This window comes from Vitis vinifera, chromosome 7, assembly GCF_030704535.1.
Source record: "Vitis vinifera cultivar Pinot Noir 40024 chromosome 7, ASM3070453v1".
Lineage (NCBI taxonomy): Eukaryota > Viridiplantae > Streptophyta > Magnoliopsida > Vitales > Vitaceae > Vitis > Vitis vinifera.
In genome coordinates this window covers 15,821,707-15,844,033 of record NC_081811.1, presented here as the reverse complement: position 1 = coordinate 15,844,033, position 22,327 = coordinate 15,821,707, and the positions used below count along the sequence as shown (strand labels likewise).

General features: G+C 34.0%; 2 protein-coding genes across 2 annotated transcripts; one reads left to right on the top strand and one right to left on the bottom strand.

Moving 5' to 3' along the window:
• The first annotated feature begins 3,206 nt into the window (after positions 1-3,206).
• On the top strand, positions 3,207-7,722 carry LOC100855184 (uncharacterized). Its single transcript, XM_010654322.3, has 3 exons — positions 3,207-3,435; positions 4,994-5,558; positions 7,377-7,722. The coding sequence occupies exons 2-3, from the start codon at positions 5,248-5,250 to the stop codon at positions 7,384-7,386; spliced, it is 321 nt and encodes a 106-aa protein (XP_010652624.1). The 5' UTR covers positions 3,207-3,435; positions 4,994-5,247; the 3' UTR covers positions 7,387-7,722.
• A 1,959-nt stretch (positions 7,723-9,681) lies between these two features.
• Positions 9,682-13,769, bottom strand: LOC100254928 (protein-tyrosine-phosphatase MKP1). The gene is made up of 3 exons (XM_010654321.3): positions 13,634-13,769; positions 10,855-13,466; positions 9,682-10,141 (listed from the first exon to the last, which is right to left on the bottom strand). Exons 2-3 carry the CDS (start codon positions 13,315-13,317, stop codon positions 10,052-10,054), a joined length of 2,553 nt encoding a protein of 850 aa, XP_010652623.1. The 5' UTR covers positions 13,318-13,466; positions 13,634-13,769; the 3' UTR covers positions 9,682-10,051.
• Between the last annotated feature and the right edge of the window lie 8,558 nt (positions 13,770-22,327).

Genomic DNA, 22,327 nt, shown 5'->3' with positions numbered 1-22,327 from the left:
TGAGGCATAAGCCTCGCAGCGTTGACGCGTAAGCCTTTTGAGACCCTCATTTTATAGTTAATAAATATTTTACAATATATAAAAAATAAAAATAAAATAGCATAAATTTAAAACATGAAAACAATCCATTATAATTATAAAAAAAAAACCTTACTAATTCCATACTTTCACAACAAACCATAACTAAGTCACAATAGAAAATAAAGGCAATCATACTAATAGTTCCAAACTTTCACAAACAACCATAACCAAGACACAAAATATCAAATAGAGCTCAACACATATTACTAGAACATTTCAACTTAAATTATCCTATCCAATGTCATCATCATCCTCTTCCCATGTATCAATAGTAGGAAAGTTCCCACTATCAAACCCTCCCAATTCATCTAACTCCTCATCTTCATGAATTGGCGTCAAATTCAACTCCTTCCCTTTGCCTTTGTCTCCACTTACCTAACATAAAATATAAATTAGGTTAAACATTATAAGTTCATTAATAAATTTAATAAAATTTATAAATTAAAATTTTTAATACTTACTTGCAAATTCATCATGTTTTCTTTTGTTGGAATGTGAAAAAATCATATTGTCTGATGGTGCTTGAGTCTCTTGGTCTTAGGATGACACAATTTTAATGGTATATATCAACATTAAATAGCTCATTATCTTCAAGCCAACAAAGATCAAATAGGAGGAGGGGATTTTCTTTCTCTGTAATCCACTCATCATCTGAATCAATCCCATTTATCAAAATGGATCAACATTTTGTTTCCTTTGTAGACTTTGCTTTCTCAATCTAGTGTTGCACTTCACATACATTTGAGCATTTAACCTCTTACGTTCGAGTCTATTTCTCTTTTTGGTATGAATCTACAAATAATAATATAAACAAATTTGAATGTTAAAATTAAGTTTTAAGTCATATTATGTAATTAAGTTTGTTAGCCCAAGGGTTCTCCTAATCAGGTTTTGATAATAACAAACCATGGTTAAGTGACTAATTGTTTTAAATTGTTAAGAATCTCAGGCATAATCTCAAAAATTCATCAAGGACCAAACGAATACAGGATTGAGATCATTTGGAAGACTTGTGATCATAGGAAATGAATGTAAGATGATAGCATGAGTGCACTTAGGATGTTCATACCTTTTCATGCATCTTAGAAAACTTGGTTTATTCTTTAAAACTTGATTTTCTTTAAAAACTGAGTTTTATCAAATATACCTTAGGCAAATTGATTCAAAATTCGCATATTAACTCACCTAAAGACCTTGCCTAAGTATTGGAAAAGAAAGAAATAAAAAAGGATAGGTTTTCAAGGCCAAAAGGCTCATCCGGTTGAGGCTATGGCCAACCGGCTCAACCGGTTGGGTAACCGGTTGACCGGTTTCCCTTGTCCGTTCGAGGTCCGGTCAAGGGAGGCACAAAAACCTTCTCTCTCTCCCAGTAGCTTTCTCTTCCCGGTCGAGCCTCACCCTTGTCTGGTCGAGGTCCGGTCGAGGCAACGGTAACCTGCCATGCATTAAATGCTCCAACGGCTAATGATCCGGTTGACCCTTTGCTCGTCCGGTCGAGGCTACTTTCTGCTGCTTTTCTCTCCCGAGCTTAGAAACCTATAAATTGAGAGCTCCTCTTCATTTATGACTAAGAGAACAATTGCATTCAAAGCCTACCTACTTGTTCTTGATCTAAAAAGCTCTCATTTTCTTTCTTAGTGCATTAAACCATCACTTGCATATTCTTAGTGCACTCTTGTAATTCATCCTAGCTTTCTCTTGTACTTGAGTCTTCCTTAAGCTAGGTTGAGAGTTTCATTCTTGTGTAAGCTGAGTGTGAAAGCCTTCAAGTGGTTCAAATCTTGAAGAGATTGTGTAAGAGCCCATTGGAGCCGGAATCCAAGTGTAAGACGATTGAAAGCTTGATTGAAGCTTCAAGTTAGTGGAACCCTCACTCGGTAAGGAGATTGAGGAGAGTGGACGTAGGCAAGGGAGTGCCGAACCACTATAAACCCGAGTTTGAATTCTCTAACTTTATCTCTTTCCTTTATTTATTTTGTGCATATATTATTGTGTGGAAAAAGATTTTGAAAAACCCAATTCACCTCCCCTTTTAGGTATTTTCCTTAATTATTCATAGCCTTTGTTTTATCAAAGTTAATTTATCAAACACCCTCTTCGTTTAAATAAAAAATTAATAAATTCTTGGAAATAAATTTAAAAATAAGAGTTTTAAATTAATGTTGATAATTTGAATTATTAATACTAACTCAAAAATATTATTAAGAATGTCAAATAATAATTTTAGATTAATTATCAGTAGTAATAATTGATATTTTTTTTTATGTTATGTTAAGGAAAGATTAAATTCTTTAACATCAATTTTCTTTTTTCTAGGATTTTGAATGTTTCTTTAAGGTAAGGGAAATTAATACAAATTTTATAAAAGAAAATATTTTTTCTTTTAATATGTTATTTCAAATAAAATGTTCTTTTGTTTGGCTACATGGATCAAATACATTTATGCATAAAAAATTTATTTGGTCATCTTAATTGTTTACAATAGGAAAATATGGAGATATTATAGTTTTAATAAGTTTGAGGCAAATGATATATAATTGTTTGACTCTAGTTTGTTTGACGAACCTAGTCAATAAAGATATATAAGTAGAAAGTATAATCGTATTCAACCCTAACCTCTAATAGTACTGTTTGGTTCTACTCACCTTAAAAATGAATAAAATTAAAACTAGCTATTCACTTGTAATGTCTTAAGTTCCACTTAATTGGACATCATTTGTTATTTGATAGTAAGAGTAAAAATATTTTGAAAGAATTCTATTCGAGGGGAGGTCTACAAAGTGATATTTACAAATGAAATATTGTCAAATGATTTTTTATTTATTTTGTTAGAAAAAACCTTTAATTTTATTGAAAAGAGTTCTACCATGTTGTTACCCCATGAAATTTATTTTAAATGTGTTAAAATTGTGTGTTTTATTATTTAAGAGAGATTAAAAAAGATAGAAATACTTTATAAAATTACTGTTAAGCACTTAAAAATATTTCTAAAAAGTATTTTTAATATTTCTAATATTTAAATAATTTTCAGAATTTTTTTTTAAAATCAATATTTTTTAAAAAACAATTTCATTCAAAATATCCTCAAACACACTCTTAAAAATTCGATTAAATTGATTTTAGACCGAAATCTTTAAAAGGGAAGTGACCCTGGGTAGAATTTGAGTTAGTTTTAGTATTAGAAATCAGAGGATTTACAGCCCAATAGTCCAGAAATTGGGCCGATCCAAGGTCAGCCCACCATCAACTGACCTAGATTTAGGGTTTGCTTGCTGGAAGAAGACCCATCTCTTTACACTGAAGGATTCAATTATTCCTTCTCCAAACACTGCCTGGTTGATCTCTGAGTTCAAGGTACTGATCCAATCTCTACTCCGAATTCGGTCTATTGGCTTCTTGATTAGATACACTCGTTTAGATGCCGAGAAAATGAAAGAAAAATTTGAATCGTTAATTTTTCACCATTAGGGCTCAAGAATACAGAAAATTGTGCTTTCCCTAAAACTCACGTGACTCTCTGGGTTTTGTTGATCCATTTTTTTTATAAAAAAATTTTGATTTTTTATTTGTTTTGGATTGTTAGCATGGTAATCAGAACGTGGTTTTCGTTTATTTTTCTTCGTTTTCTTAGTACCCAAACAGAGGGTCAGATTTCACTCTTGAGTGCTATATAAATTGGGAATGCTGCTGCTGGAAGTTCTGAATTCTAAGGTTTCGAACTATTGTCAGCGGGACTGAAATTTTTGTTACAATAACGGTCTTTGCAATTTGGGAATTTTTTTCTATGTTTTTCTTCTATTAAAAAAAGTTTAAATACGGAGAAAATATGAAAAATGTAATTAAAATTTTGTATTGTAAAATTTTCACCTACCATGAGCTATTGTCTGAGGGCTTTTTTTTTTTTTTTTCCTTTTTCTTGTTTCTTTTTGGAGGCAAAAGATGAGATATAACATAGGATTGAAAATGTTGTTTTCTTTTAGTCCTCTGTTTTCTTGGAAACCAAACGAAAGGCTGGGGTATCTCTTTAAATGCCTTTAGCCCATCAATGTCATTGTTGAAAATTTTGAATTGTAGGATTTCATTCTGTGCTATAGCTCAAGTTAGAATTCTTACAAAATTTGTATCACTGTCTCCTTACTTGTTATTTCATTTCATTTAATTTAGTTATATATTTTATTAGGATATGTTTGGCTTATGGAAAATATCGAGGAAAGGTTGTTTTAATTTGCTAGAATTGAATTATTTTTTCAAAGGATATGCTCATTTTTTGATAACTATTTTTGGAAGGAAAAAGAAAATTCTAAATAAAATATAGCCTTTAATTTTTAATTTATATAAGAAAAGGAAAGAGAAAAACATATTAAAAAACAGAGGTAGACACAGATTTTCTAAATCTTCTTTCTCTGTCTTTCTCTCTTTATATTTTTATTTTATTTTTGGCCGCTTAGAATAAAAAGTTTATTTATCCTTCACTATTTAAATCTAAGATAACTTTATATCAACTAATTGACTGATTCATATGTTCATAATTTTGTCTCAATGAGCTGGGCCTCTACGAAAACAAGAGGGATTTTGTTACATTGTCTTATGTGCCAACATAAATCTAGTAAGACTAGTATTTTCCCCAACTTTTCCTAGAAGTGTTAAAATGTGTTTGATTTTTATGCTTTTCCTTGAACATATCCAATTAATGTAAAATAAGTTTTAGTCCAAAAATAATGTAAACTCTTTAATTATTTTTTAAGCCTAACAACAACTCGTATTTATGCTTGAAAGATTTTTAATAAAAGTGTATATACCTCTAAGAGAGCCAGTGGTCTTGTTTTCATTTTTTCAAATTTATGATGAAAATTATCTCCTATTTGATAAAACTTTTATTATGTATCTTTAAATGCTTTATCTATTGTTGCAGTGCTGATCATCGTGCAAATCACATGAGTGATACCAGCCACAAAGATTTCAACGTGCATTGGAGCTAAATGGGCCCCATCCAACTGGAGAGGAAGCTGCTCTAACTTTAACTGTGTAGGCTGCCATACACCGGATAGCTGATTTGTCTCTAAATTCCAATTGAGTTCCCTCTCTCCTCTTTATTATAGCCTGTGCCAGCTCCAACCAAAAACCCACAAAACAGAGAAGGTAAAACACAAAGAATAAGCCATAGAAATGAGTTCTATTGTGAGGCATGTCTCGACTATCTTCAGATGCCCAAGTCTAGTCCCCAACTCATTGAGTTGTGAGCTTCAGCAATGGCGAGGGATTCGAGTGAAGGTTTTCAATGGGAACCTTGAATCTGCACTGGTTGTAATGCAGCGCAAAATGCAATCAAGTGGAATTGAACGACTCATAAAGCGTGAGCAGACTCACCACATCAAGAACTCTGAGAAGCGGGTCTTGGCCCGAAAAAATCTGGAGCGTAGAATCCGATCCCAGGACCTGGCTCGCAAGCTCAAGGCCATTCTCATCAAGAAAGTCAGGTATGCTAAACTTAGAAACTTAGAAATATTATAGCATGTTGCAGAAGAAGAAAAAACATCATTTCATCCCCGCTTTAGTAATGGGTTACTGCAGTTGGAACTGTCTCTTAACCATGAATTAGAACTTCTCACATCTAGTCCAAGATCAATGGCATGGACTACACTAATGCATTCATCCTATCATATATAAACTTAGACAAATTTAGATGATTCTCAAGCCTAGCATATAATATCTATAAACACTTCTCATAGGTTTCATTAGCCTTCACTACTAAATGGTAGAAAAAGAGAGGAATTAGTCATTCACCCCATCATACAGTTATTTTCCAGCTTCAAGAATGGACTGCAGATTTATTTTGATATCATTAGGGGATGGGGGAAACCCACCTTTGGGTGGATCATTCTTGAATTACCTTATCTTAATTTGGAAAATTGACAAGTAATTTCATTTGGCATCCACATAGCCCTTGTCGCAATCAGATGAAATGAAATCGTTGTTTAATCATTTTCTTTTTAAGATCATATGAAAGACTGCATAAACTGGTGAAATGATGGGTTTCTGATACCAATCTAGTGCAATATTCAAGCTTTTTTCCTCCTTGTGGGCTTCCATTTGCTCCAAGTTGAAAGTGTATCACTTTTCAGTGATCTTCAAGATGAGAAAGCTGTTGCCTCATCCGCAACTATGGAAACTAAGATGATTTGCTGCTAGGGGCCCTCTTCGCTTAGCAGGGCACTCCTTGGAAAGTGGAGTTGGAGATTTGCCTCTGAAGGAGAAGCTTCTTGGAAACAGGTTATTCAGGGAAAGTGTGGAGAGGTAGGAGGTTGGAGTTCTTTCAAAGTGAAAGGGTATGGGTTTAGGTTAGGGAAACCATAAGAAAGGGATGAATTTTTTTCAACAACAAAGCATCATTTGAAGTGTTTGATGAGAGTTGGGTGAAGCTCTGGAAAGATAGATGGTGTGGAAAGGAACTATGTGTCTTTTCCCTCTTTGTATGCCCTAGTAATTTCTAGAATTTCTCTCAACTACACCATTCTCATGAGGGTTTATGCACAAAAGATATGATGAACAATCCCTTTTTACACAAATAAAAAAATAACGATATTAAAAATGAAAGGCAGTGTTACGATAAAAACTTTGACAAAAACATAAAATTGATTTTCTGTTAACACTGGCAACCTTGCAAAGGCACCTAATGTTCAACTGAACTTAAAATAGTTCAGAACTAATTGGACAACTGATGATTAGAAAAAGCCAAGGAGGAGGATGTCCAATTTTATAGTGCCATTGAGTTAGAGATACTACTAAAGATAGAGCGTATTGTGTCATCGGGTACGTCATTGTTTTCTAAATAATGAAACTCTTAAAGGAAAAAGGGAAAAGAAAGAACACGAAATATATTATCCAAGGATGTCATATCTTATTGGAATTAATATCCTAGGACTATCCTATCTAGTAAATTGAAGATAATCTAAGCATAAATGTCTTGGCTCACATTCACCCACACATATTAGGCCTTTAGCCCATGTTTAAATTAACATGATGTATGCTTTGTTGGTCTATTACCTAACAACTAAAATTTTTAGGTCAAATTGGTCACTTAATATAATAGTATTAGACCCTCATTTTATTTGATGATGTCTATCTCCCCTATTTATTAAGCCCACCGCAAGCCAAAGAAGATTATTTCCCCCTTTATTAAGCTCACATGCAGCGCCCCAAGCAGGGTACTGGTGAGATGGAACACATGTATTTCTATGGTAGGGATTGTTCTGGATTGTTCATGTTTGCTGATAATCTTTCATTGGATATTGCAGGGGTCTATGAAACTTTGGAGTAGTAGTTTGGTTGATGAATCACACTGAAAAGGAACTCTATTTGCTGTTAGTTTGTACCTTTGTTTTGTCCTCTGGAATTTAGGTAGTGATACCTGCTCAGTTAGTAACAACTGCCCCTGTAATACTTGTTATCAGATGCGATGCAGTTTTTTTTTTTTTTTGGGTATTTTTATTCTTTTATATATTTCCTTTCAATGCCATAAGAATTTTACTGCAATGTCACATAATATTGGAGAAACGTTTAAGTGATGTTATTGCATCTCAAGCAGGGCTTCTGAAACTGCAATGAAGGTTATAATGAATTATGGCATTAAGTTTCCTAAGATGATTTCCCTGTTGAATGAGAATTTTCTCTGCAATTTGATAATTTAAGGAAAAATATAGTTACAAGGATCTGTGCTTGTCAGGATGGTCACTCCCTCAACCCTGGAAAAGGAATCTATAAGAGATCATGGAGGTTGGCATAAGTATGATTTAATAATTTAGGAGGATATTTGTTGATGAGAATGGTTGCATTTCAGGTTGACATCCAATTACCTCATAAAAGAGGCAGAAAGGTGTCTTGGGGTGATGATAGGGTGGAGCGTGCTATTTGGTTGATAAAGTTTTTGATATGTTGCCATTCAACTGCCATAGATTTGAATGTCATAATTTCCATCTAGAGGATTACTAGGAATTGGTACTAAATGCTGCAGCATTGTGGATGAGCCCCATTAGAGATGCCTGAAAGGATCTTCTTAACGACTCTCAACTCTTTGTTCATGACCTTGGCCAAATTTCAACATGGAAAATGTTAGTCCAAGTTCTTCTAATCAGGTTTTAATGATTACAAAATGAGGTTAACTAGTAATTTAAATTAAGTGAAGTTTTCAATTTTGATTGTGAAAAACCAAAGAAAGCTCAAGCAACTATGTAGGAAAGTTAAATACCATGAAGTCCTGAAACTTTTGAAGACTTAGAGGTAACATGAAACAATTTATAAGATGGTATTTGTTAGTACGTAAGTTCTAAATAATTTTTTTTTCATGCAATTAAAAGTTGATTTCATCATCAATTAAGCTTTAAACATCATTTTTTTTAATTAAGGAAATGGAGGAATCTTTGTTTTAATTTAAGACCTTGAGCTAAATTCTTTTTAAATATACTCTAAAAAGTTGTAAGAAGGTGTACCAAGGTATACCATATCAATGGAAGTTCTAGACCTCAAATTGGGTTGTTTTAAGCACTTTTTAGTGCAACCGAATGAGGAGGTCAGGATACTAGTTGAACTAATTGGGAATTGTTTGAATTGATTGGGAATTGACTTAATTGATTAAGCTCCAACAATTGAGGGTGTCCTAGATTTTCTCTCTTCTAGTATTTATGTCGTAGCCAATTAAGGCATAACCTTGATCAGTTGAGGATCAATTTTATGTTCGATTAAGCTAAAAAAAACCCATTGATTAGACTAGTGAATTGGTTGAATTGATATTCAAATGGTTGAGGGTCTTTTGGATTCCCTAGCTGAAAACCTAGAAATTGAAGAGTTTTGAACATTTATTGATAAAAAACTACACTCAATCAGGAAAACATTCTTTCTCATGTTCAAAGCTCTTCTTCATAGTACATTGATTTTCAACTTGCAATTTCATTAGTGCAACTTTCAAATCCACCCTTGTTTCCTTTGTATCGTGAGCTAAACTTGTCTCTAGAATTGAAAGCATTAAAATCATTATTATTTACTCATTTTGAGAGAAAAGATTCAAATAGGCGGAACGCTTGAAAGGATTGTAAGTGTCCATTTGAGTTGATGAATCCAATTGTAAAGCTTGAAGACTAGGGTTGAAATTATTGATAGTGGAACCTTTACTTGGATAGCAGTTTGAGGAAAGTGGACGTAGACAAATTGTTAAACCACAACAAAAGGGTTTGCACATTTCTTCTTTCAATCCCCTTAATTTATTATTGTTTTACTTCTCTTTTTCTAATTATCTTGTTATTAATTGATTATTTTTGAAAAAGTTTTTGACATCCAATTCACCTCTCCTCTTAGGTGATTTACTTAATCAAATTAACCATTTTTCATAGAAAATGCTGAAAACTACACCAACAACCAACCCCTCTTGACTGACTTGAACTAAGAAGTGGGTGCATGTTCTTTCTGTTTGGCTTTGCTTCTTCTGTGATTTATGAAGTGGTCACTCTGAAATTATAAGCTGCTGCCTTTTGCATTCAGTTGATTAAAACCAACCTACACCTTTTCATAATAATTAGGAGGAAGAAGAAAAAACCACTCAATCTGCAATTTGAACAATCCGTCTGGATTGCAAAGAGGAATCCTTGTAAAAGATGAATTTACTTTTCATTTCCACACAGAGTGACACCTTCGGTGTTCAACACAGTCAGCCTACAGGTATACATGACATTTCAACAGGGAAAAAAAAAAAAAAAAACTAACTCACAATTCACTTATTCCTATACACGTATTTACTTCTAATTCTTATTTAGTGTACAACAGGCTTGTTCCTGTACATGCTTTGTCTCTCCATATATCACACAAGCAGATCCTGCCTGGGATGCCCAACTTACCTTAAGAGTATAGATGAAATTGATCCGCTAGGGCCAGCAGATCATGACCCCAAGTTCCTGTAAGTTCGACATCTCACTAATCTTTCTCAGCTCAGACTACTGTTTTCTGTCTTGTGAAACGAGAAACAGTTAAGATACTTTAGGAGCTGCTCTGGCTCCTCCCCTTCCCTCACTACCTGCATATTCCATAAGATTATTACTAAGAAAGTTAGCCTATATCATCAAGTAATATGATTAGCTGATGATAAAATTCTACATAACAAGAATCTAAAACAAATAACTTCCTACTTGTGGCAAGTATGGTTAGATCATAATTTCGCAACATTCATCTAAATTTCTAATGGAAGAAAAACATTTCAACCAATCATCTTAATGGTTAACAAAGACTTGTATATCACTTAAAAATGCAAGTAAATTGTCAACATATAATGTTATTAAGAAGTTTGATACTTTAGTTCCAATTATTACTATGATTGGTTCGTTGGCCAAAATGAGATTAGGTCATCCCATTAGGAAGCTGGCCTGGGTTCATCAGATTATGACATTATCGACCCATTTTGGTGTATATGCAGAAATCTCTCATTATCAGTGTATCCTAAAAAAAAAAGAGTTTGTATCGAATAATATATATATATATATATATATATTTGATAACCATGGATGTCCGGGCCAGCTTACGCGCACATCGACTAATCCCATGGCCTTGGAGTTAACAATCAGGCAAACCTCCAATGGCCCTGAGGAGACTCGAACTGTTGTATCGAATAAAATATAGTTACTTTGACTTTCTTGCACAAAAACAAAATCATTAAACAAAGTGTATGTGAACTTTTAATACACATTAAATGGAAGATAAGTATGAAAATCAGTATAGGGATGCAATAACCACCTGAACAAGGGCTTTACTTGGCAAACCCATTTGTGTGAGGAAGTTGTGCCCAACCATCTCCCAGTGGACATGATCATCCTTGCATGCCCCATCACTGCTGGTCAATTGACTCTGCCCCTTTTCATATGACACGTCATGTCCTACCCATACATATAGAACCTCAGGATTACTTGTGCCCAAGTTTAAATCTACAAGAGACATAATATATACTGATCTAGAGTCAAGGATACTAAAGCTACACAACTCCACTTTATCCATACTAGGCCACTGGTAAAGAGCTGAATTTGTTACTTCTGCAACCCTATCAGATGTATCACTCAAAGGAACATACAAGTCACCGTACTCTTTCTCATCTTCATTCTCACTTTGTAACTTATTTCCATCACTAAAATGTTCAGCTTCTAACACTGGCTCTTCTCCATTGCCTTCACGCTGGAACTGGCCACAATTGACATCCTTCATCATAACATCATCTAAGTCGGGTAAGGAAAGGGACCATGATCTTACCAGGTTCCGGGGCACTGGAGGTGGTTCATCAACTGAGGGTACCAACATCCTAGGCGGTAGATTACTCCCTCCGTGCTTAGCAGTAGTGGGGGAGGTTCCTTTACATGGCAAACAAGTACTTGCCCCATTCTGCGCATGATCAGCAGAAAAATCCTGTGTCACACAGAATGGATCTGTGGGCCCAAGGTTGGAAGGTGAAGGTTGTTGAGAAGAAAGGTATGATAAATCAGACCAATTAGAAGACGAGGGTGAAAAGGTAAATGAACTGGAGTATTCAGAAGTTGAAGGTGAGAGTGAAGGGGACTTGGAACTGAACTTATGGCTACTACCCAGAAAACAAGAGAAAGAATCTGGTGAACCACATTTAGGTGTTTGTGGTGATGAAGGATCAGTAAGAGGAACAGAGTGTTCAACATCTTTAGCCATACTGCCTATTGAGCTGCCATCTGGGGAATAGGGAAGCAAAACTGGTGAACCACATGGAGGTGTTAATGGTGACAAAGGATCAGACATGGAAACAGTGTTTTTCACTTCTTTACTAGCATCTATAATCATATCTGCTCCATGATTGGATTGAGTGGTGTCACAATTCAGTTTTGTGACAAATTCTTTCACAAAACCACAAGTAAACTTCCGCCTTAGTCTACCCCATCCATTTTCCCTAGCAGGGAGACAGGTCTCAGATCCAGTTCCTGGTAATGGAAAAGGTGGAACAACCCCACCAGCAAGAGCCTTATGGAAAATTTCAAAATCAAGATCATACTCATTGACCTTCCTTTCGCCAATCCCAGGACAGACTTTATCATTTTCAGAAGACGAACTACTTTCATCTTTGGCACCCACTTTGTTGCTATGATCTGCCAAGAGTTGTCCACTACCAAGAGCATCCCAAAATTCAGATGTCTCCTCACCTTCTTTGATGTTCACAATTGGACCCTGTGCTCTCTCATATCGAATGACCTGACAGGCAGCTGTTCTTGCATTATTTGACATCACTAAGTTGCAATTCTCCCCTATCCAGACATATATCGCTGAAGGGACATGAACAATGAATGCCCCTCGAGAGTCAAGTCCAAGTGTACCTGGATGGCTTAACATTTTTGGTACGAGATGAAGAGGATCATATGGAGAGTGGGGGGCCATCCGATACATCCTAAGCACAGAATTCGGGCTCACTGGTACAGCATGCACCCGCTTCTGGCACTGCAGAAGTTGACAGGCAAAACCCATGTTCGGGTTGGTCACTCCTCGGGCTGCTTTCACATATTGAAATGCATCTTCAAAGCTCTGGCCCTCCCTCCACATGAGGTATGCAATGACCAGAGAGTTTGATCTTGATACTCCCTGACAACAGTGAACAAGAACCCGCCCACCTTGCTCTCGAACATCCTCAAAGTAATCAAATACGTCGTAAAGAATACTGGTGATGTCCTCCGATGGGCTATCTTGCAACCAAAGTGTCTTGTAAACAAGGTCACTCTTGAAATACTCAGGGCAAACAAACCCAACACAGTTCAACACATGGGTGATACCATTCTGCCTCAGAGTTTCACGGTTCTTAGCAACAGCATCACTTCCCAAATATATATGATCTGCAATTCTGGAGCATTCCTTATCAAAGAAGGCAAGCTTGTCCTTCTTCAACTGAAATTCTCTCTGGGGTTGTTCTGAATTTGAATTCTCAAGGGGTTTGACTGACCCCAATCTCCCCCCTGGGGTTGGGGGATGCGGCCAAACACCCAGATCATCCGAGCCCGCTCTCGGCCACTCCTCTGCGTTGCGCCGGGAAATTGAAAGGGGCTGCAGTGGTGGCAGACACGACCTCATCTTAGTGTTTGGCTGTGGTCTAGGAAGAGGTTTCGTTGGAGAGCGATCAGTCCATGATACTGAGCGTAAATAAGCTCTCCGAGTCCCACGTCCACCGGGGAGGGGGTCCTTTCCTTCTTCACCCAACATCTCACTCCCTCACCAAAATTCTACAAACTAAGTGAAACCCATCGAAGCCTTGTTCCAGGAACGCCCATGGAAATTGAGAATTCCGGCCTCTGTCTGTTCCCCCTTTCTCACCTAAAACAATTGACTCTCTCTCAAACTTTCTCCCAAATCTAGCGCGAGAAGAAGAAGAAGAAGAAATCAAACACAAATACGACCAGTACAAGTGTTGAGTGAAGTATTGTGGGTCATAAATTAAACAAAATGAAAATGAAAATGAAGGAAGTGCATAAAAATGAGAGAGTAATTTAATACAGTCGAGTTTGTTGAAGGCGCTTACTTTGAAGTCTATGCTCAAGAATCAGAAGGTGGAATAGCTAGTGTGATGTTCACAACCCTAGAAGGCTAGAAATAAAAATTGTGATCTATCATCTGTCATCTAAAACCACTGTCTCAGAGCGTGCTCCGAATCCAGTTCAACGACCGGGTCGGACCGGCTCAGGTTCCATTTGGAAACGGTCAAAATACCACGTCATCACGGTTCCTCGTTAATCCTGCCTGTCCCGCTAAAAGTCTAGAAGAATAATGATCGCACGCAGAAATACAAGAGTCACAGGCCAACGTGTCGCATTCTTATTGGATATTAGGTTTGACTCGGTGGATGACACTTTCCTAACGAGGTTACACCATTCTTTGTACAACTTTAATATTTTTTTAATTTGTAAGGTTCTAGAAGTCTTTCGAAGGGGGCTTTATTATCTTATCGGAAAGCTAGTCACTTGTACCTTTACGTGACAATGGTTGTCTCTTGCGGAAGTGAAGAAAGAGAAAGAGGCAGCCAATTGAGTTTGATGTTTGGTCCCCCATCCTTCGTTTTTTTTCAACACCAAAATTGTATTCAGTCACACCAAATGGACTCAGAACCTCTAATGTCCCTTGAAAATAAGTCATTGAAATCAGTTATTTTATGCTATGTTTGGTTCGTTAAAAATATTAAGAAAGTAATTTCCTTTTTAAGGAAAATGATTTTGTCAATTTTAATTTCACTATAAAAAATAAAAAAATCAAATATAATTAAAATTAATTTATTTTTAAATTATTTAATTTTTTTATAATAGAAAGAAACAAGTAAAATGAGTTTAAAGATAAAAATAATTTATTAAATTTAAATATATTTTTTTTCTTTCCTTCTATTTTTTTTTATTTTCTTTTTAATGCATTCTTCCTTAATTTTTTTGAGAACCAAATATAGTCTTATAGTTTCTAAAAAAAAAATTATAAAAGGTAAATGAAAATCACACATAAATTTGCACAAATAAATTAGAAAAAGTAAAATAATTGAAAAATAAATAAACATTAATTATAAAATAACCAATCCTAAAACAATAAATAAAAACATAAATAAAAATAAAATATATAAAATTCAAATTAAGAGCTAAATTAATTTACATCATTAAAAAATAATACAAAGAACAAAAGTCGTTATTCTTGAGATTTCAAAGACCCCAAACTCCGTCTTCTTTTATGATAGATTGAACGATGATTTTGTAGACATATTATTATTATTATTTTTAGATCTCCAAGAAGTCATTGTATTTTCAACATCAATGTCTATTACCATCGGTACCAAGTTGTTATTAATTAGGCTATCCACGATCGACATCATAAATGAGAAGATCTTTTCTACAATCATATCTTGATCCTCTATGGGCACTTCTTTATTGCACAAAATATCATTTAAGATAATGTGAACACAACGTATTTATTTATGAACATATCACGTTGGATATATAGTAACTTTTAAAATGCTTGATAACATTACAATTCATAGGGTTACCAATCTTTGAACCATATGACAAATATGATATTAAATAATAAACTCATTTTTTTAAAGAAACTCGTCTCTAATATGGTCATGTTGTCATATATCGATTTGAAATGTTAATATTGATTCTTGATTAAAAAAAGAAGAAGATAAAATTAGAAAAAATTCTTAATATGCTAAGATACATCGAGCTAATCCTAATAATTAAATGTTACACTAAAAGTGGAATATGTGTGAAATTTTAATATCCATACACACTTCATGATATCCAAATTAGACAAAGTGAATTGAATTTAAAGTAAAAATATATAAGCAAAATATTACAAGTTCTATTCAAATATTATATATTTTAATTTTATATTATGGTTTCATAGTAATGTTAAAATAAATTCCATGTGATCATGGGGGTAAATCCATGTATTGATTGCTTTTGAGAAGTTTTAAGAATGATAAACACGGTATTATATCAAAAGTCCATTTTGAATATATATATATATATATGTGTGTGTGTGTGTGTGGACCCCGCATTTCGTGCTCATGCGTTTCCCACTCGATGGCGAAACTCACTTTTTATTTTGAAAATTTGATTTTATTTGATTAAGAAAATGACTTGGAGTCGCCACTTATTTTTGTTTTATTTTTAAAGGGTAAACAAAATAAGAAAGAAAAACCCTAAGTGTGACTCCTTATTTGGAAAAGGTGGTCTACGAAAAATCGGATCGAGTTCGGGGGTCAGGTTACTTATCGGAAAGGTACGGTAAGGACCGTAGCACCCTTCTAAGTCCCTAAAGTCGGGTCTCTACTAATAAAATGAAGCAATCATGGCAGTGGACTAGTAGATCATTGAGTACTCAGAATAAATCATGCACACGTGAGAATCAAAATATGCTTGGACAAAAAATGACCCAAGCGAGTGTGGATGCGTACCTGGGCAGTGATCCATAAAGCGCTATCAAGAAGTGAGGTTAGCGCACAATTAAGGAATAATTTCGAGCATGTCATAGAGCATAATAAAATCAATCATGCATGACAATTAAATCAAACAAACAATCAATCAATCATGAGGAAAACACATATGTTGGGCCCCCACCAAAGCCCATTTATTTTGCATGAATTAATATCACAGATTCCATTATTCCGGAATTATGAAAAATTTATTCATGCCTATTAAAATCAAGAGGAGCAAAAGATTGTTTGAAAACCAGAGTGGAATTAAAACTATTTGAGAGAAAATTGGATTTTTGAAATTCATTTGAAAAATTGGAGTCTTAGAGATTATTTGAAAATCGGATTTTTAGAAATTAAATATAGGAATGAGAATTTTAGAAATTAAATTTGAAAGGAATTGGAATTTCATAGAACTAAATTTAGGAATCGGAATTTTGAAAAATTATTTTAAAACGGGATTTTAATAAATAAGTAAGTGAATAAATAAATGAATGGAATAATAATAATAATGATTAGGTAAATAATTGTGAAAATTGAGAAGTGAACTTGGGAATTGGAAAATTGAAGAATTATTTAGAGATGGAATGTCGAAAAATTAAATTTCGAAAAGTGGAAACCCGAAAGATTATTTTAAGGATGGAATATCGGAAAATTAAATTTCGAAAAGTGGAAACCCGAAAGATTATTTTAAGGATGGAATATCGGAAAATTAAATTTCGAAAAGTGAAAACCCGAAAAATTATTTTAAGGATGGAAGGTCGGAAAGTCAAATTTCGAAAAGTGGAAACCCGAAAAAATATTTTAAGGATGGAATGCCGGAAATTAAATTTCGAAAAGTGAAAACCTGAAAAATTATTTTAAGGATGGAATATCGGAAAATTAAATTTCGAAAACCGGAATATTTAGAGAATTACTTTGATATCCAAAACGTGAAGAAATAATAAAAGAAATATGAATTGTGGTGATCTTTAAGTGCACGTCCCCAGTGTAATGCCCATAAACCCATTTTACATATTTTATTTAATTTTTTTACCACCTGAGCAAACAACTTTTGCATGAAGATTGATGAGTGGGTATTGAAGAATGATGACATGGGCAAGGTAATGGAATCAGCCACTAGCAGGAAATAAATAAAAAAAAATGAAAATCCTACAGACCCATTTAATTCGACATCAAACCAGAAAGCAAAACCATGCATTAAACCCCATGATCCAAGTGCCACAGCAGGTGCTACACGAAATCTAGCATAGGGCTGCCCCTCATCAGCATGCTTCTTCACCATGCTTTCCAGAATGTCACCATCTCCAAGAGTTGCAGCGCCTGGCATTCCTCCCGGCGGCAAAATGAGATCGAAATCAGCACCAGCGCAGTCAGAAATTGGGGCATCCGCAACAATATCTATGCCTTGGCACGCGTCAACTTGAAGCCGCTTCCTCACAGGGACGACGGTCACATTGATGCCAGCTCGCCGAAGCTCATCAATGGTGATCACTACTTCCATCAACTTCGAGCCATAGGCGTTTAAAACCAAACCTTACGGGAAGATGCAACCATTGATGATGGGGACTTAGTGGAGGACGTGGTGAGTGGATGCTGGAAATTTTCTCTTGTTACCCACTGAATAATCTCAGAAATGGACGAGAGACGACTCAGATATATATCACTATCCGATAGAAGGTATCACAGTACGAGTAGTGAAAGATCTATAGATAAAGGCCAAACAGAAAGAGGGCTTCTTTTCGATACCTAAGGCCACTAGTGATGAGTGGAAGTTTTCATTTTTATGCATGTTACCCTTGCCTTTACCTATCTCATTATATATATGCGGACTACGCACTCCTCATGTGATTGGAAAGGTAGGTGTTGAATGCAACTCTATAGCTTCTAAGGAGAAAATGGAGTACCAGAAGAGTGGTTTCAACATATAAAGAGATAACGCAAGCATCATGTAAGTTTCATGGGAATAAACAGAGATCAAACAAACAAAAATGAAGAACCAGCTTAACGTCTTAGACAATAAAAAATGAGCATCCCGAACATCAGAAATGAGTAAAATATGACTGTAAAAGTGAAGAACCTCAAGTGGGAGATGATCAAACCTGAATGCCTCCCTTGAAGCAAAATCGCTTGGTTCTCAGTGAGCTGTAAAACTCCCACCTCTGCCTCCCTCGAAAGCACCAGAAAAACCCCTGCCTCTCCTTGACTTTTTCCCCTTTTCTTTTCCTTCCTTTTCTCCCTATTTCTATCTTCCACAGCAAGCCACTACCGACTCTACTATTACTCCACTCAGCAAGTATGGCACCTCTGACCACCTGGCCTGCCATCTTGACTTCCTGCCTCCACCAGCTCGTCTCCTGTGTCGGGAAGGGGTCCCCCCATTTGCCTAGGGTGCTGTCAGCTGCTGGTGATGAGAAGGCACCCTCCTAATGTTATAAAATCCTTAAAAAAATATTTAAAAGTCCCCGGCTCTTGAAAGGGGGTCTACAATATGTTATTATTATTATTATTTTTTAAAAATGTTGGAACTTTGTGTGTTAAAATGACTATAAAAAAAATTGAGAAGACATGATGAAATCACAATGCTAGACCTAGGAAGAGCTAGATATAAGGAGAGTTGTTAAGGAAGAAAAGTAGGAAACCATTTTAGAGTAAGAATGAAAACATCGATTTGGACGGACCTATCAAGAAATATTGATGGATATTTTGACATAAAATATTGGTGGATATTTTGAATTGAAACTCATGAAAATGTCAAAAAAACCTCAAAAAATAATATAAGAAGTAATAATACATATATTATAATTAATATATGAAGAAATTTATATATAAATGATATAATTTATAACATTTTATAATAATAGGTGGTATTTGAAAATTCATTTAATACAAAAATGATAATTTATCTACTTTATAACACACACACACACACACACATATATAATTATATTTGTCTTTAATTCATAATTTTTGTGCTTTCAATAATAAATTAAATGAAATTTGAAAATAAATAATTAAAATCAATATATTTATTAAAACTTTATTTTAATATTTTATTTTTTCAAATATATATAAAATTAGGTGTAAATATAAAATATATAAGATTAATGCCACTTTAGAGAATAATATATTATAGAAAAGAAGATTATCTTTACATTCTACTCTTGCTAAATTTAGGTGGTGTTTTTTTTTTTACTTAATTCTAAAAAGAACTTAAAACTAAATATTGTTTAATATTGTTATGTATTAGGTTGTTTATTTTTGTAATATTTTATTTCTATTAAACATTAAAAAATAAATAAAAACCAACATGTTACTTTTAACAGGATTGTATGATTTGAATAATGACTTTATTGATTTATTTTTTGTACAAGAATAGTATATATATATACAAGAGCTATGCAATTTGTTAGACATAAAGATGCCTATATACAAGGCAAAGATAAAACAAAATTTTGAATTACAAACTGGCTACAAAAGATTAAAGGAAAGTTATGGAGATAAAATATGAATTGAATTTTTTGAAGCTGCTATAGTTGAATCATTTGAGTCTGGTGGAGGAAAAATGGAGACCAAAGCTTGAGGAGGGCTTGCTAAGGTGGCAGCATTTGTAGAGAGATCTCTAACATGCCCCCGCAAGACGATGCTCCCATTGGAGATATTGATCTTGGAGCATATTTGGTGAAAGGTAATCGATGGTAGAGGCTTTGTGAGAGCATTGACTAGTTAATCTTTTGATGAAATATGAGACATGATGAAGGACCCTTGAGCGACATGATTGCGAACGAAGTGGTAATCAATGGGAATATGTTTCATTCTTGAGTGAAAAACAAGGTTAACAGAGAGATAAGTGACACCAATGTTGTCACAAAAAAATATGGGGAACAAAGGAAGAATTAACATGCAGCTTACTAAGGAGATTCATGATCTAAAGGACCTTAGTGGCATAAAATGCGAGAGTGTGATATTCTGCTTCAATCAAGGAATGAGAAATAAACTTTTGCTTCTTAGAACACCAAGAAATAGCATTACCTCCAAGATAAACTAGGTAGGCAGAAGTGGATGTGCGGTCATCACATTGCCCGCCTAATCAGCATCTGTAAAGGTAGTAAGATGAATTTGTTCATGACGTTTGAGAAAAAGACCATGATGTATGGTAAACTTCAAGTAGCGTAAGATTCATTTAGTTGTAGACTAGTGAGTCTTAGAAGGAGAGTGCATGAATTGTGCCAATTTGTTAATTGTGTAAGAGATGTCGGGTCGAGTGAGGGACAAATATTGGAGAGCACTAATAACTTGACGAAATTGGGTTGTATAAGTGGATAGAGAGTCTTCATGGAGTTGAAGAGTTTGAGAAGAAGACATAGGTGTAGGACACTCTTTAGCACCATAAATTTTTGTTCGCTCCAATAAGTCACGAATGTATTTGTGTTAAGAGAAGCTCGGATGGAGTTGGAAAAACTTCAACACTAATAAAATAGTAAAGATCACCAAGGTCCTTAATAGAAAAACGAGCTGCCAATGCTTGCAAAAACCTTGTGAGAAACTTATTATCATTACCAGTAATAATGAGGTCATCGGCATAGACCGAAAAATAGAGAGTAACAACATTTTGATGATAGATGAAAATTGAGGCATCACTTCGAGGATGAGCAAAATTATAGGATAATAAAAAAACTTTGAGCTCATTGTATCATGCCTTAGGAGCCTGTTTCACTACAAGAAAAAAAGTCTTCATTGACATTTTTCATCGTCAAGATAAGGTATATCTGTTAAGGTAGATCGGTATTCACATATGTCATCTATGCCAATGTCAAGAAATGATAAAAGCTAGCTTGACATATGCATATGTTAAGGTAAACCTTGTTTCTATCAATGTATGAATCTTATTAATATGACATATTTTAATGTTTCTTCCACTTCAATCAAGGTTAGGTTAAACATATGTGAAGGTTGACTCACCGTTTTGTGAAGATTATATTCAATATATGTTAAGCTCAAGTATGATATGTGTCAATGTTGTTTTATATGCTTTTAAATTTAATTTACACATATGTTAAGGATGTTTTTTTTTTCAAAGTTGAAATTTTAATATGTTAAGGTTCCTTTATTCTTATGTCAAGGAATAAAGTTTCTTTTATGTCAAGATTTCTTTATTCATTTATCAAGGAAATTATTTTATTTTATATCAAGGTTGCATATGGAACATGTCAACAACTTAACCTGTTGCCCAAATGATCTGCATCAAAATTGAACATGTTGTGTGTATATATATATATAGATAAAGTATATGAATGTATAAAATATATTAAAAAAAATATGAACATGTAGGCAAATATATTTTTTTTTTAAAAAACTTAATATCCATGCATAATCTTGTATTATCATCACATACATCCAAAAAAAGGCGAATATGTACCTAAAAATCCAATAATTATACATGACAAATAGAATGTATGCATGATCTTGTGCCTTCAAAAGTACTGTAATTACTGCAAATGCCACCTAACCTTCTACAAGTAGGAAAAAAACATCAGTATATGTTTATATTTGAAATATTAATAAAAGGATATAAACATATATCCAAATGTATTCCTAAACAACCTAGCAACTATATATAATCTTGTTATCTTGTCAAATATATCTAAAAAAAGGATAGATATTTACCCACAAATAACCAAAGATCAAAGTAGCTGTACATGATAACAAAAACTTATGCGTGATATTCTCCTCTAAAAATGCAACTACTACAAATGTCACCTAACCTTTGGCAAGAAAGAAAAAAGTAACATTATTTTATGTTTATTTTTGAAAGTTTATTAAAAATTCAATGGAAAAGAATCCATGTCCAATGTATATCAAACATGTCACCCAATCTCTTTTGCAAGTATGAAAAAAAACAATATTATTTTATGTTTGTGTTTGAAAGTTCATTAAAAAGATATAAATATGTATCCTAAATACATCGAAATGTATCCACAAACAACCTAGCAAGTATACATGATCTTGTACTATTATCAAATATATATATATATATATATAAAATATTTACTAAAAAAGAACCAAAAATTAAATAATTATGCATTATAAAAAAACTTATACATAATCTTGTACTCTAAAAATTGCAAGTGCTACAACTGTCACCTAACCTCTTGCAAGTAAAAAAAAAAAAAAATTACTTTATGTTTATGTTTCAATTTTTTTTTAAATATAAGGTACCCAAATATATCCAAATGTATTCACAAACAACCAAGCAACTATACA

Bases quoted from the DNA above. Each gene is read 5' to 3' on its own strand.
- LOC100855184 (XM_010654322.3), top strand. From the start codon at position 5,248: ATGAGTTCTATTGTGAGGCATGTCTCGACTATCTTCAGATGCCCAAGT.
- LOC100254928 (XM_010654321.3), bottom strand. From the start codon at position 13,317: ATGTTGGGTGAAGAAGGAAAGGACCCCCTCCCCGGTGGACGTGGGACT. The intron at 10,142-10,854 runs GTGGTTATTGCA...TGGAATATGCAG, and splicing joins CAAGTAAAGCCCTTGTTCAG to GTAGTGAGGGAAGGGGAGGA.